The sequence below is a fragment of the Myotis lucifugus genome, unplaced genomic scaffold (genome assembly GCF_000147115.1).
Source record: "Myotis lucifugus unplaced genomic scaffold, Myoluc2.0 scaffold_30, whole genome shotgun sequence".
NCBI classification, from domain to species: Eukaryota; Metazoa; Chordata; class Mammalia; order Chiroptera; family Vespertilionidae; genus Myotis; species Myotis lucifugus.
The window spans coordinates 1,366,273-1,382,620 of record NW_005871078.1 but is presented as its reverse complement, the minus strand read 5'-3'; the positions used below and the strand labels follow the sequence as shown (position 1 = coordinate 1,382,620).

Genomic DNA, 16,348 nt, shown 5'->3' with positions numbered 1-16,348 from the left:
CTTGAATTTACAAGTGAAGCTGGTATTCCCAAATAGGTAAAATTAAGTGGGGGAAAATCTTTTTGGTTCCAGAAAGCGGGGGAGGGTAGTATGTTGTGTGTGTGTGTGTGTGTGTGTGTGTGTTTTAAAGAACTGTAGTATTTAATTTGCCTCTAAAGGTATACATCTGGACCTAGAGGACAAATGGCCCTGTGTAGCAATGTTTGTTCCTGTTTAGCAGCAGTCATTAAAGTGCATTACTAAATCCTTTCATTAAAAAAAATGATATCAAGCCCTGAATGAAGGTGTTACACCAAAACTCATTTGAGCACATGTCTGGTCACCATTTGCCAAATGAGTCTCTCCATTTGAGGTATAATGTAAAATAGTATTAAAATAAAGATTATTTTATAGTGAGCGATTGTATTAGAGCTCGGTTACAATTTATGCAGTCCGAACCAAGTAGCAACCAGTGATTATCTCCTAACTGCCTCTGAAATTACACTTCTGTTGGACATTATTATATGCAGTGCAATGACAGCCTGCAATTGTTAATGAACTTCGTGTGGGTGCTTTTTATAGCATAAATCAAAAGCCAGCGGCTTCACAAGTGGTCGTTTGTCTCTGGGAGAGATGTGGGGACTGTGTGGGCGTCTGAAGCTAATTTCTGTGGCGAGGAAAACCAACTCAAAGAGAAGAAAGCGGAGTCTGTACAAGACCATCCATGTTCTGTGGTCTCTGAATATTCCTAGCTGTATCTTAGAAACCCCTCAAATACATTCCTTTAGGGAATCCTACAGAATGTCATACTTGATGTAGGCCAAGGCCAATGTGTTAGAACTGACAATTGATTCACTGTTGCGGGTTTGGAGGTCAAGAGTCAGAAAGGGTCCCTCCTGAGTACCAACCCCAGCAGCTGCAGAATCTGGGAGATCCACAGGAATGCTGGTGGGGAAGAAGCAGCAAAAAGTCTCTCTCACTTCCACTCCCATCCCCCAGCAGCTCCTGCCTGATGTCCGAATTGGGAGGTATGTGCCCCAAGCTGGGTTCAGTGCCTTTACTCTGCTCCACCCTCTGTGGGAGCTACTTTGCCATTATTCTGCCACATCAGATAAAGTAAGGCAAACCCCCACTTTAAGCAAAATCACAATATGAAAAATATAACATACATTATGAGGTGGCAAGTCCTTTTTGCAACTAAATTGTGGTAGTCAAAGCCAGAAGTATTAAACTAGATACTCAGCAAAGTACTTAGTGAACAAGATATCCATTGGTGTCCAGGGTTCAGTGGCTAGGGTTATGTGGAAGAAGTAAGCATGGGTTAGGTTTCAGATTCACCCTCTGAAGACAAGGGTTAGTCATAGACGATACCAAGTGACATGGTCACATCCAAGTTCTTCTAAAGCTCACACTATGTGCAAGTAAATAATGACCAAGATATATGCAAGGAGAACATTATACATTAGGGATCAGGTGAGGATGAACTAGATAGGGGTGGTCACAAGGAAGATACAAGAGTTGCCTGGATAGAATTGAGAGAACCCGTTGAGTGACTAACTGTGGGGTCAAGGGAAAAGGAGGCAGATGGTGTGGTATTTCTTTCTTAACCTAGTAGGTAGTAGTGGCATTCACTAAATAGAACAGCTAGCAGAAGATCTTTTAAATCATGACCTCTGCTAAACCATTAAGAATGGTGTTATTTCCTTTACTAAAGTTACATGTAGAAGCAAATGCTTGAGAATGTATGTATGCTCTGAGGGATTAAAAAACAGGTGTGTCTGCCCATACTTTTTAGTCAACCATTAACCTCACTTCTCAGTGACTGAGGCTGCCTCTCCTTCAAAGGAACCTGAGATGCTCGCTGCATTTGGGGGCTTTTTTATTCAGTGACAACACTTTGACACCGCGGCACTCAAAGCCCGGCGCCCTGCACCAAGGCTCTGAACCCACAGAGTATATGATGACTTAGAAGTCCAGGGGAACCCCTACTTTTCTAATAAACATAGTTCCAACATCAGACAGAGACAAGGAAGCTCCATCAGCAGAAAATTGGTTTCTTTTTCCTGTTGCAGGACTAGGCCCTTTAAGAAATGGGTAGGCACCCTAAGGTACCCCTGAGAGCAGCCAGAGGCTGAGTTGGAAGCCCAAACTCATTGGAATCAGGCCTCGGACAGTTGTTCTAGTTAAAGTTTCTGACTTCATTCATGGCCTTGACCAAGTTGGTCTTTACTTGACAACCATGCTGAAAGGTCTGCCTCCCCCAATTTAGATTGTTGAGCTTACTTCCCTGAGTTTGCCAGGGCAGGTATCGATCATCCTTATTTTATAAACTGAGTTCTCAGCCTGGATGCCACCTACGTACCAGCTTCCTTTTTGCTGAGCTTTTTCCAAGTGTGTGTGCATTCTAGTCTTAGTTAGGGCTGGGCACCCAGTTCTGTCACTTAACTTTAAAAATCCGGTTAAAATTCCTTCTGGAACTTAACATTCCCTTTTCCAAGATTCAACATTAGCTCAAACCCAAGACTTTGGTGTGGAAACAAGGAAGTTACTAAATACCTCATTCTATGTATTTACTGTTAAGATACCTGGAACAATATTACAATTCTCAGTAACCCCCCTAGTATTCAATAATAGAATTTCTTATAAAGTTTACTGCCATACAAAAATTAAATGACTCATTTGTTATTTAACTAGAGACTTAGCAAATGTGGTTAACACTGTACAGCATTAATTCAGAGATTAGTACAAAAATGTATAACAGAAAAAAAGCACATTTTGGTGAAGTAAAACTTTCAAGGTTATTGAAAGCTTATGGAATAAATTAAGATATTCTCTTTAAATGCAAAGATATTCTCTTTAAATTTATATAATTATAAAAATACATCACATACCTCCTTCCATCTTTTGGCTTTCCATGAAGGGCACCTGCCAGATCTACAAGCTTTGTGAGTTCGAGGTTTCCGGAGATGACTGCAGTATTTTTCTTCTAATTTCCCTTGAACTTGGTCAACACAAAGCACCTCACGGTACTTTAAACCTTTACCACAAGAAGCTGAACACTAGAAGACAAATACAAATGCACTTGATTCATTTTATCTTAATTTAAATTTATCTGCAAGAAGTATATAACATAAGCAATCAAAACCTCATTGCTTTGATATTTCTAATTAGACAGAATTTAAAAGTTGCCAGTCCCCCCTGGGTTAACGTTGATATCATAAATTATCCCTTTATTCTATTAAAAATATTGTCTACAATATACCAAGCACTTTTCTGACATATAAATGCTTTTAGATCTTTTAAGATTTAAGACTATCTGAGGTTAACTCCTGCTATCACACATAATCCAACAAAACTTGCTCTGTTTTGTGTAGTCACCAGCTCTTCTATTTTTAACCCCATATGCTTTTTCACGCTGCAAAGTATGTTTGGGATGTTTAAAATAATGCAGTGATCTCTTGATGCAGAAAACTGTAATTGAGAAATCTGAAAATGTGTTTTTAAAGTGCAATTTAGTTCTGGCTTGGTTTTTGCATCAACCTGGAAGATGTATCTCTTTGCCATTAGCCTTCCAATATATTCAGTACAAAACAAAATGACTAAAATCTCTGTAAAGACATAGATAAACAATGATTTGAATTTGTTTCAGCCAGTTGCCATTTCATGAATGAGGCCAGGGCAATGCAGTGGAGAGAGCTTGGGCTCGGCATTGAATACCAGCTTTGCCACTTACTAGTGGGGTAACTTTAGGCACATTTTATCACCTGTGCAAGCCTTGGTTTCTTCACTTATATGATGGGGATAACACCACCAATATTACAGGTTTAGTATGAAGATTAACATGAGATGTGAGATAGAGAATATGAAATGTCTAACTTAGACCTATCACCCGTGGTGCATCTTCAGGAAATATTAGCTTCCTCTTCTATTGTTTTCCTTCACATAGTCTCAGAGAGGACACTTACATGTGCGAGCATGATATACGCACCAGGGAAACGTTAAGCAAAGAAGATGCAAATTCCAGACAAGTCCTCTCATAACTCTGAGACAGCTGCTCACATATGGTTTCATTTAGAAACATATCCCAAGTTCTGAGGACCTTAGATAATATATTATACATTTCATGAATATTCTGAGTTCAAAGACTGTTAGACTAATACAGATTATTCGATGCTTAAACTATTGTAACTTAAAAATAGTTTGGGAATAATTTACCTTTTTATATTACCTGCAATAATAAATCTCATTTGTGTAGACAAGTAATTTAAATTGTCTTGAGTATTGACTTATTGTTATCATATCTGAGATGTTCTCTTCTCTTCCCATTAACACATACAGCCTTTACATTCCACTAACACACTTAATTTGTGAACAATATCTACAGGTCTCCTAAACTGTATTAAGTGTACATTCTTTCCTGAGATTGACTGTCTTACAAGACCTATCTATATGCTCTACTCATTTTGGCCACTTATCTTGAGCATTTCCCTGCCTGTTTCTTTAGCTCACTGTTTATTTTTCAAAGAGTATAACATATTTTACACCCAAAACATCATATATCATCAAGTATTAAGCCTATACTATCAGGGAGTATACATGCATAGTCACACAGAGAAGAGAGTTTTTCTCCTAAGGTGTGTTGTTATTTTTTCTAACTTTAAAATTGTAACCATTTGAACAAAAGAAAATTCATTACTCTCCATGTTAGCCCATCTTTAAAAAGTAGTAATTACTGTGAATATTAATTATGGCAACACAGTAGTACTTGTGAAAAATGAAGAAATACTATTTTATTCATTATAAATATCACTTTCTACAATATACCAAGAATTGCAGATTCGTTAAATACCATCTCTTGCTTTTGCCCTAAATTTACCCTCAAAGTACTCATAATCTAAATGACATATACACCTGTTAAGTTAATAATGGCAGGGTATATCTTAAATATTAAACCCAATAAAGTTCAGAGAAAAAAACACAAGACACTAAAGACCATTAAAATTATTCAATAAAAAATATAATAGATTTAAGAAATTCATGGAAACTGGTCATTTCTCTCTGGGTTATTTCATAAGTACAAAGAAGAAAGTAATATTTAAACTCAGTCTTGAAGAAGTAGGTTTGTTGATGAACAAAGATGGATAGTTTTATATATTTCGATATGCCTTATCTAGATACTGCTCCTGTGTGTCTGTTTTGCAAAATTCTGAGTTCTTTTAACAGTTCCAAGAATCCAAGAATCACTCAGTAAGTGTGCAGTAAACTGCTTATAAGAATAACCAATTCACTTACAAAACTATGTAACATAAGAGGAGACATTAAAGATTTTTCTCTATAGGCAGCATCTGTGAATGGCCTGTAAACTTGGATACTGCAATACACTATCAAAATTAAGATTATTCTCCACAAAACTACATATTCTAACTTGAGGCCATCTTTAATTCTTTCTCTTCTTCGTCCCTCAAGAACTGACAAAGGCTCTTTATTGTCTTTAATAGTAAAACCCAAAACTTAGTATACTTCCTTGCTTTCTTCATCCACCAAATTTCAGTTAACACACCTTTCCAACCTTACTTTCTATCATGCGACCTTTGCTCTACTCAGGGATGATATAATCACTTCTCTTTATTTTTTTAAAATATATTTTCTTGATTTTTTACAGAGAGGAAGGGAGAGGGATAGAGAGTTAGAAACATCAATGAGAGAGAAACATCGATCAGCTGCCTCCTGCACACTCCCTACTGGGGATGTGCTCGCAACCAAGGTACATGCCCTTGACCGGAATCGAACCTGGGACCCTTGAGTCCGCAGGCTGACGCTCTATCCACTCAGCCAAACCGGTTAGGGCAATAATCACTTCTCTTTAATGTGACATAGTCACTCAATAGCAGTACCTTATTCAGATACTTCCTTTTACCTTGACTAATCACTTCCCAGCTTTCTAAATCTTATCCTTAAAGCTCTGAGTCAACCCCATTTCTAGGGTAAACACGTATCAGTCTTCCAGTTTTCTGAACTCCTCTGTCTGAGGCTCCCTCTGTTTTTATCACTTCATTTTCTATTTTTGCCACATGCTTCATCTACCCAGCCTTCTGCAGGTCAAGAAACTTTTAGATCACCCACAAAATGTCAAGTACAATAAATATCAGCTGATTAACTGAGGCCAATCCTTGGTATAAACAATTCTTATTTGTTTTTAGTAAACTATAAAATAACTTATTAAAACATTTTAAATTCCATGAAAAATATTTATTGGTTAATAAACTCAAGTTCCTCTAGAGGAGAGACAAAAAAAATAGAAAATTAAAGTATTGCAACATAGATTATATCTTTGTTTTGCTTTTGAAGCAGAGCTCGCTTTCTCCAATATTTGAAGAAAAATAATTATGTTATCATATCTGATTAAATCCATGAAGGGATTTAAGTAAAAAAAGAACATGTTATATCAAGAATGATGTATTAGTTGGAATGAGGCAATATTAGTGTAAATAAATAGTGACATGCTACCCTCCCTCTCTCAAACCACAGTACATTCTGAGTTGTAAAGATTCCACAAAAATACCCCATTTAGTAGGAATACCCAACATGCCAGTCTTTTTTCTTGTACCCCAACAATCTTTTATTTTTTATACCTCAGAACCATCCTAGTCCCTTAAAGTTTTATTAATACTGTATAATTCATTCAAAGTATTCTTATGCAAACATTTTTTTCTTAAAAATCACCTCTATCATTCTTAGTTGACATAATCTTAAATTCTCAGATTTTTTCATAACTACTATGGAATAGTAGATATGCTCTTCAGAAGTGGCAACATTAAATGCAAGCAACTTACATTAACCATTCCTATAAAATAGGTGAAGACAAATGTCTTCTTATGGAAAACAGGACATTTGAAACAAATATAGAATTTGTAAGCCCTCAAATTGTAATAGATTCTGCAGTTATGCAGGTTGCCCGGCACTTTCAATACCAAGGTGAGAATTGAAATCAGTCAGTCCACTCTGAATATGATTAACTTTGAGACAACTCTATTCTTATTTTAAAGTTTAGTTGTATATTACAGAATAAGATTACTTTTGATATTTGAAATGTGGATTATTGCTTCATTTGTTTACATATAAGAATACTACAACCTGACCGGTATGTCTCAGTGGTTGAGGGTCAACCCATGCACCAAGAGATCATGGGTTCAATTCCTGGTTCAATGCCCGGGTTGTGGGTTCAATCCCCAGTGGTAGTCATGCAGGAGGCAACCAATTTATGTTTTCTCTCTCATCGGTGTTTCCCTCCCTTCCTCTCTAAAATCAATAAAACCATTTTTTAAGGGAAAGGAAATTTTAAAAAACACTACAGAAGAGTGAATGAACTGATTTAATTTGTGAGATGCTTGATTAACTCTGGAAACTTAAATTTCTAAACAAAATAAGGAAATGAAATTTATCTTCAGGTCTAGAAAATGGAAAACCGTGTGTGTGTGTGTGTGTGTGTGTGTGTAGATTATTATAACCTATTATGTTTATCTGATTTACCACCCTCTCTGACAATAGTGGGAAACACACTAAGAGAATTGGTATATACCTTAATAGGCAATAAAGTAGCCTGACCTTAGTTATACATAAAATGGCTTTTATAGACTTTACAAGATGGCTAACCATAGGTAAGTTATTTAACCTCATTGAACCTCTATTTTTTATATGTAATTTTGGTAAAATAATATTTCATATAAATATTTAGGTAAGGATAAAGAAAACGGCCAAACTCAGAAAACTCTAAAAACAAGAATACCTATTCTCACCACTTTTATTGAACATTGTATAGAAAGTCCTAGGCACAGCAATCAGATAAGCAAAGGAAATAAAAGACATCCAACTTGTAAAGTAATAAGTAAAAGTCCCTATTTGAGATAGAATGATACTATATATAGAAAACCCTAAAGATTCCACTAAAAAACTATTTATAACTCTAGTAAAGTTGTAGGATATAAATTAATATTCATAAATCTCTTGTATTTTCATATACTAATAACAAATGATCAGAAAGAGAAATTAAGAAAATAATCCCATTTACAATTGCATCAAAAAGAATCATAGCCCAGCTGGTATGGCTCAGTGGTTGAGCACTGACCTATGAACCAGGAGGTCATGGTTAGATTCCCTGTCAGGGCACATGGGCACATGCCCAGGGTTGTGGGCTTGATCCCCAGGAGGGGGCATGCAGGAGGCAGCAGATCAGTGACTCTCCATCATTGATGTTTCTATCTTTCTCTCCCTCTATGAAATCAATAAAAATGTATTTTTTTAAAAGAATAATATACCCGAGAATAAATTTAACTAAGGAGGTAAAAGACCTCTTCTCTGAAAACTGTAAGACATAATGAAAGAAACTGAGGAGGAAAACAGATAACTGGAAGGATATACTGTGCTCATAAACTGGGAGAATATTTACCCAAAGCAATCTACCGATTCAATGCAATGCAATCCCTATCAAAATATAAATGGCATTTTTCACAAAATTAGAATAATCCTAAAAATAGATGGGACCAAAAAAGACCCTGAATAACCAAAGCTATTGAGAAAGAACAAAGTTGGAGGTATAACACTCCCTGATTTCAATCTACACTACAAACTATTATAATCAAACAGTATGGTACATAGATCAATGGAGTGAAATAGAGGGTCAAGAAATAAAACCATGCTTATATGGTAAATTAATCTATGAGAAAGGAAGTAAGAAAATACAATTGGGTAAAGGCAATCTCTTCAGTAAATGGTGCTGGGAAAACTAAACAGATACATGCAAAAAAATTTAAACTAGACTGCCTTCTTACACCATACACAATATAAACTTGAAATGGATTAAAGACTTAAATATAAGACCTGAAACCATAAAAGTCTTAGAAAAACATAGGTTATAAACTATTTGACATTGGTCTTAGGAATATATTTTTGGATATGCCTCTAGGGTAAATGCAACAAAGTGAAAATAAACAATTGGGGGACTACATCAAACTAAAAAGCTTTTGCACTGTGAAGAAAACCATTGACTAAACAAAAATGAAACCTACCGAGTGGAAGAAGATATTTACAAATGATATATCCAATAAGGGGCAATCAGCACAAATACAGGGTGAACAAAAGTAAGTTCATAGTTGTGAGTATGCAAAACACAGTTTATACTTCTATTATCATTTATTAATTACTAGAGGTCCAGTGCACGGATTATGAAAAAACCTCCAAAATTTAAAAATAGGACTACCATATGACCCAGCAAACCCAATTCTGGTGTTTATCTGAAAAAGTCCCAAACACCCTATGTTCACTGCAGAATTATTTACAATAGCCAAGATATGGAGGCAACCTAAGTTTCCATCAACAGATGAATGGATAAAGAAATGTGGTATACACAATAGAATACTACTCAGCCATAAAAAGAATAAAATCTTTCCATTTGCGACAACATGGATGGACCTAGAGCAGTGGTCGGCAAACTGCGGCTCACGAGCCACATGCGGCTCTTTGGCCCCTTGAGTGTGGCTCTTCCGCAAAATACCGACTTCTGCGCATGGGCCACGAAGTTTCAATTGCACTGTACATGCGTGCCCGCATGTGGTATTTTGTAGAAGAGTCACACTCAAGGGGCCAAAGAGCCACATGTAGCTCAAGAGCCGCATGTGGCTCGCGAGCCACAGTTTGCTTACCACTGACCTAGAGGGTATTATGCTAAATAAGTCAGACTGAGAAAGACAAATATATGATTTCACATATATGTGGAATCTAAAATAAAAAATAATGAATAAACAAGAGCAATAGAAGCACAAAGAACAAACTGATGGTTGTCAGATGGGAGGTGGGTAGAAAATGGGTGGAAAATGTGAAGGGATTAAGTACAACTGCCAATTGTAAAGTAAGTCACAGAGATGTAAAGAATAGCATAGGGCAGTGATGGCGAACCTATGACACGCGTGTCAGAGGTGACACGCGAACACATTTTTTTGGTTGATTTTTCTTTGTTAAATGGCATTTCAATATATAAAATAAATATCAAAAATATGTCTTTGTTTTACTATGGTTTCAAATATCAAAAAATTTCTATATGTGACACGGCACCAGAGTTAAGTTAGGGTTTTTCAAAATGCTGACACGCCGAGCTCAAAAGGTTCACCATCACTGGCATAGGGAATATGGTCAATAATATCATAATAACTGTGTAGGGTGTCAGGTGGGTGCTAGTCATCTTGTGGCAATAACTTTGTAAGGTATATAAGCATCCAATCACTATGTTGCACATCTGAAATGAATACAATATTGTATGTCAACTATAATTTAAAAATTGTTAAAATAAATAAAATCAGCAGAGGTCAGTTAATCATTCAAGGTCAATTAATCAGAACTAGAGGTATCTTATAACAATAAAACTACTCCTTTTAACACTCCTCTCCATTTGCTGATCAGGAAAATATTTAAAGTTAAATGGAATATTTCAAAATGTGATAATACTATTGTAAACATTTTATTCAATATTGCTTAGTCACAAACCATTTCATAGATGGTTAAAAATTATGGCAATTTGTTTTTCACCTATCCTAAATAATCTAACTAGACATAAATATAATAAATTTTCTCTCAGTCATTTGCCTTAATTTTAGTTTTTTAATGTTGCTATTAGACCAAAAAATGACTAACAAGAAAATACTAAACCATATAAAAATAAGTGGTGTATTACTAATAACTTTCACTTTGCTTTTCAAAATACTTGGAATTTTCTAATTGCTTTTTCAAAACATAAAACTCATAAGTCATCAATCATGCAAATGTAAAGAAACAAATTTTTACTTTATTTCTAGATATGACATCTATCACAGGTCCATAGTCATCCGCCCTCACTGGTTTAGCTCAGTGGTTAGAGCATTGGCCTGCAGACTGAAGGGTCTCAGGTTTGATTCAGGTCAAGAGCACACACCTTAGTTGCAGGCTCGATCCTCCAGCCCCGGTCTGGGTGAGTGCGGGAGGCAACCAGTAGATGTGTCTCACTCACATCAATATTTCTCTCTGCCTCTCCCCCTCCCTTCTACTCTCTAAAAATCCATGGAAAAATATCCTCAGGTGAGGATAAACAAAAAGGCATAAAAGCTCACAGACATGTAGCTGGGTGTCACACTTACCCAACTGTTCACGGCATGGCAGATATTAGCTAATTTATTCAGACAACCAAGGAAAAACCTACTACCCTGTGACAAAGAATTCACACGATTTTTGCTTTAGGAGAGCTAAACTAACAGCAATGTCATCATTACACAGTACAAGTCTAACCCTCTCATTACAAACCATAAATCATTTCCATCAGAACAAATTCATCTGAATAAGAAGCATCAGTTTAAAATGCATAAAATGGAGTGGTTCTGACTTAAAAACAAACATATTGGAATAGCTAAAACATAATTAGGTATAGAGTGTCTCTCTTGGAATAACTTGAGGGAATTAGTGTTTTCCTTCATCTCAAGGAAATCCCCTAGTCTTCAGGAAAAGCCCAGGGTATCAATGAATTTCTCAGTATAGGTACATGTAGTATTTATTTTTCTTTTGCACTTTTTCTAAACCAAGCTATTTTATGTTTTTGTAGCAAAGTTGAGTTTTTTTAATGGAAAAATTTTAATCGTAGCTATTTTGGTAAAGATTTTATTAAATGATGTTTTGGTGATTATGTCAAATGTCCTTATAATACCATTATGAAACAAGAGGTATGTCTATGAAATGACAAATTAAATAGGGAATTGATAGAGTTTCATGTCAATATAGACCAGAAATTAGATATTATGTGGAATAAAACACTAATGCATGTATGCATCTATGCATATATGTGTTTTTTTTCTTTCTTTCCAATTTTTAAGAAGCCTATAACAATAGAGGCTATATCTAAGCCCCAGGAACAACATGGTTTTGAAATCTTTAGGAAGCTAATGATACCCACATTTCTAAGAGAAAAACCTCTTACTACAGTAGAATCTTAGATAAAAGTTTTATACAACTGCTTTGTAATTAAGGGCATTATCTACAGTGTTGGAATACTTTTAAACTGAGCTCCTCAATAATTAGAGAAGTAAGACATTAAAGTAGTTAGAGTAAAACATCCACAGTGAGTAAGGTATTCCTCTGTTTAAACAAAAACAAACAAAAAAGGTAAAATATGCATATTAAGATAGAGTGTCAAATCTATAAAATACTGCTGCTACTGTTCCTTTAATTCAACACATATGTGCACTAAGGAGTGAGATACTAAATCTATCAACAGGGACCCCATTCATAGTATTTCCTGAAAGATTATACTTAGAGTTTTAAAGTTTAATGGAGTTTGAAATTTTCCTTTTTAACCTGTTACAGACATCCTTTGACTATACAGCTTTAATAAACCAAGACTGCATTTGGTTTTAAAAATATTCACCATTGAAATATTTTATTCTATTGCATTGCATCTGATTATATGTAAAACTGGAACCTTCAGACATTTAAAAAATTTTAAGGCAGATTCATTTGAAAAAATGTTGAGTTCCAACTTAAAGGTCAAAGAAATATATGCTTAATAACATCCTGTAAACTTTCATTATTTTCATATCTTTATAATACTGGAATTGTAAAATTATCTTCTATTTTAGGTTCTAAAATTTTACTTTTGAACATATATGTGTATAGATTTAGATACCCACAGTAGATTTAAAGTTTTAAGCTAGTCAATGCAATATGGCTTATTCAACTGGAAATAATATTTAAAGATATTTTACTACAATCAAATTGTTAATATTGTCTAAATTATGACTTTGGAAAAGTTTTGTGATTATCTTCATTTTCAAATATAAAACCTGGATGAAAGTTGCAATAACTCATGCAAGTACTTTATACAGAAATGTTCACTTATCATACAATATTATTTCCCACACATAAAATAAATCAGCATGAAAAGTCACCCAAGTTATTTGATAATTACTCTATTATTAGATTAGTTTTGTCCAATAGTAAGATATGATAAGCAATAATTATGAATCTGCAAACAGTACTGAATGAAGGTTTATTTGCTAGAAGCAACAGAAATTGTGATTTGTATTCAAAATGTTAAGCACCATCTGTAACAAGAAACACTCAGGAAAAACTGCCATTAGTTTAAAACTGGTAATTCATTCTTTTACCTTTCTAATAGTATGCAGTTTGTTTGTACTACAAAGGGGTAATACACATTTCAAACTCCTCTATAAAATCTGTTTAGCAAGTGGAACTAATCTAAAGAGTTCCTGTTTGGAGTTTTTATTTACTCATTGAATAACACAAATCTTTATAATGATATGATTAAGAGGGACAAAATGTTATTGCCCGTATGAGAATAATATAAATGTTGTCTAGTTTTAACTATCCTTTTGGGGCCAATACTGTGAATTTACTTTTTCTGGATGTCTTTATACAAATCACAGCACACGGGACTTGTAAGACCATATGGCACATCCCATGATGAAAACCTTATTTTTGCCTCACCCCCCAGGAGCCTCCATCAGAATCAGGAGCATCTGCCTTCCTGTAGGAAACAGAGCACATCCATCTATCCAGTGTGGGCGGACCATGGAAAGGTAAAGAGACCAGGGAAATAACGAAAGCATACCTTTTTAATTTTTTATTTTTTACTTTTAAGGCACTAGTTACTATGGTAACATTTACAAAATTCTTAAAATCAAGTGCCAGCAGAATAGCAGGATTTACCATTCCACGTTTCTACAAATGTTTTCGTACTAGCTGCGGGAGTTAACAGAAATAAAGCCAAGAAGTTTGCTTTTCAGTAGGGCTATAAAGATCTGAAAGGAATATGCACAGAGAACTCTCAGATGAGAAATAAAAAGAGAGCTCTATGTATACTTCACCAAAGGAAAAGTCAGAGCTGAAATTAAAATGTGCCATTCCACATAATTGTGTCTCTTTATCATATGCAATAAAAGTTTTGAAGCAAGAATGTTTTAGGGGTTGATTTAATATTTCAGGGAATTAAAGCTAATTTAAAAATTATCTTAAGTATGAATTATTTGTGTTAAAATTTAATGTGGGGGTATAGTATTTACTACTAAGGAGTAGAGAATAGAATAATAAAAAGGGCCTGGAATCTGGAATAAAAAAATTTACGTTTGACTCTCAATTGTCAGTGGCTGAGCAACCCTGTAGATGCTTATACTTAACTTTGCTGGTCCTCCGTCTTCTTATCTTAAAGTGGTAGTAATTATACCTACACCTCAGTGCAGGAGTGAGATGAAAGAGAACCTATGACTGAACCTAAAACAGCGCTTAACTCAATATTCCAAATGCATGTGAAACCTCCATTCTCCTTCCTTTTTCTTCCTTTCCCAAATACTAAGGAAATATAAAAGAGATAGTGGAAATATAACTGTGGCTTGGATTCCTCTAGTAAACACTTGAATGGAATATGATCAGGACTCTTACAGTGAGAACTCATTCTGTGGTGAGATAAGGAGGGTAAACACTCCAATGGAATTTCAGGAAGATCCTGTCTGTTTCGGGGGTGGGGGTGGGGTGGGGGGGGGAGGACTGTTTACCTTGATGGTGAAAAACATGTCAGACACACTTCAAGTTATTTCCAGAGTGAGGAGAAGGTAGAGAAAGTGAAATAGAAGGTGAATAGATATTGGGTTAAAAAACAACAAAACAGTTTCAGTTAAAAACAGTGGAGTGACTGACCATACGTATTCATGTCTTCTCCTCAATTGTTTTCAACCCACAAAGTCAAAGTAAATAAAATAGGTTTCAGCAACCTCAGAAGAAGCAGAGAGGATAACAAAAAGAGAGGTCAATGTGAAGCAAGGACAACTTGTATCCAACACCCCCCCCCCACTCCCCCACCCTCAGGCTCAGCACCCGGATGCAAGTAGTGCTGCCACGCCTCTACTCTGCAGCCAGATAGGGGCCTGTTTCCTGGAGAACTTAAACTGCTTGGGCTTAAGCAGGACCACCCTTCCTCACAAACAGGGCATTAGGGGTTCTTCTCTGACAAATATTGATTCACAGGGAAAATCATCAGTCACTAAATTCTATGTAATTGCAGAGCTTTCAATGAATTCCCTAGTGTTTTACTGTTAAACAAGAATGAGCTGCAGAGGTTCATCAACTTTTGAAGAAAAGCTTTAACAGGAAAACTAGAAAACCACTCACTCACACCCTAAAGAAAGGGTCCCAGGGATGAAGAGGCAAATGAGAGAATTTCCCCTCAAAATAGAACAAAACTGTAATTAATGAGACAGAGAGTAGATGTTGTATGGATAAAACAAGAATACAATACTGTGACTCCCCCAAAAAGTAACAATCAGAATGCAAGAAAAATCTTTTGATAGTTAAAAATATTTTAACTAAAGTAAATAATTCAGTAAATGGGTTAGGCACTGACAATTTACCATCAAGTAAAAACAAATGACAGGGATATGAAAATGGGGAAATAAAAACAAGAGAATTAGAGATCAATCCAAGAATTCTAATAATTAACTAGAAAGAGTTCAAGAAAGAACAATGAAAATATTTGCATAGAAATTATCTAAGAAATTATCTAAGAAATAATACAGTCAATTTCTCAACACCAGTCTCCTTAATGGAGGGACCTACAGAATGCCTAGCAAACTAAATTTTAAAACACTAAGTCACTTCATCATGAAGTATCAGAACACTAGGGATTAAGAGAAGAAACCAAAAGCCTCAGTGGCTCAGGTGTAGAAAAAAGGTATATACAACAGGCCGGGAATCAGATTACCAGACTTCATAATAGCTGAGATTGCTAGAGGATAAGGTAATGCCTTAGAAACCCTGAAGGAAATTTTCAATCTATAATCATCTAAGTTATTAATTAAATGTGAGGGTTTACTAAACACATTTTGAGATTTGCACAAATAGAAAAATTTACCTTTTTAAAAATATATTTTTATTGATTTCAGAGAGGAAGGGAGAGGGGGGGAGAGAGAGAGAGAGAGAAACATCAATGATGAGAAAGAATCATTGATTGGGCTGCCTCCTGCAAGCCCCACAGGCATGTGCCCTTGACAGGAATGGAACCTGAGACCCTTCAGTCTTCAGGCCGACGCTCTATGCACTGAGCCAAATTGGCTAGGGCTGTACCTTTTTTTTTTTTTTTTTTTTAAGATACAGGGAAAAGAAGTGGCTATTTCTTTTTAGGAAAACTATATGATTATTGTTCATTTTGAGCTGAAACTGATATACATATATGAAATATTCACCTGTAATTCTTATTCTACACCTTGGAGTAAGACTACATCCAATTTCACAGGGAACATATTTGAAGACAGCTGTTTTTCTCTTTTTGTTTTCCTGGTTAAATTTA

The 16,348-nt window shown here is 35.4% G+C and overlaps 1 protein-coding gene across 1 annotated transcript in view; it reads right to left on the bottom strand.

Annotated features, from left to right (window-relative positions):
* Positions 1-16,348, bottom strand: part of ADAMTS20 (ADAM metallopeptidase with thrombospondin type 1 motif 20) — a 167,696-nt gene that overhangs the window by 36,452 nt on the left and 114,896 nt on the right. The window contains 1 exon segment of the mRNA XM_014454071.2: positions 2,871-3,038. Within this exon segment, the coding sequence (XP_014309557.2) occupies positions 2,871-3,038 (168 nt within the window).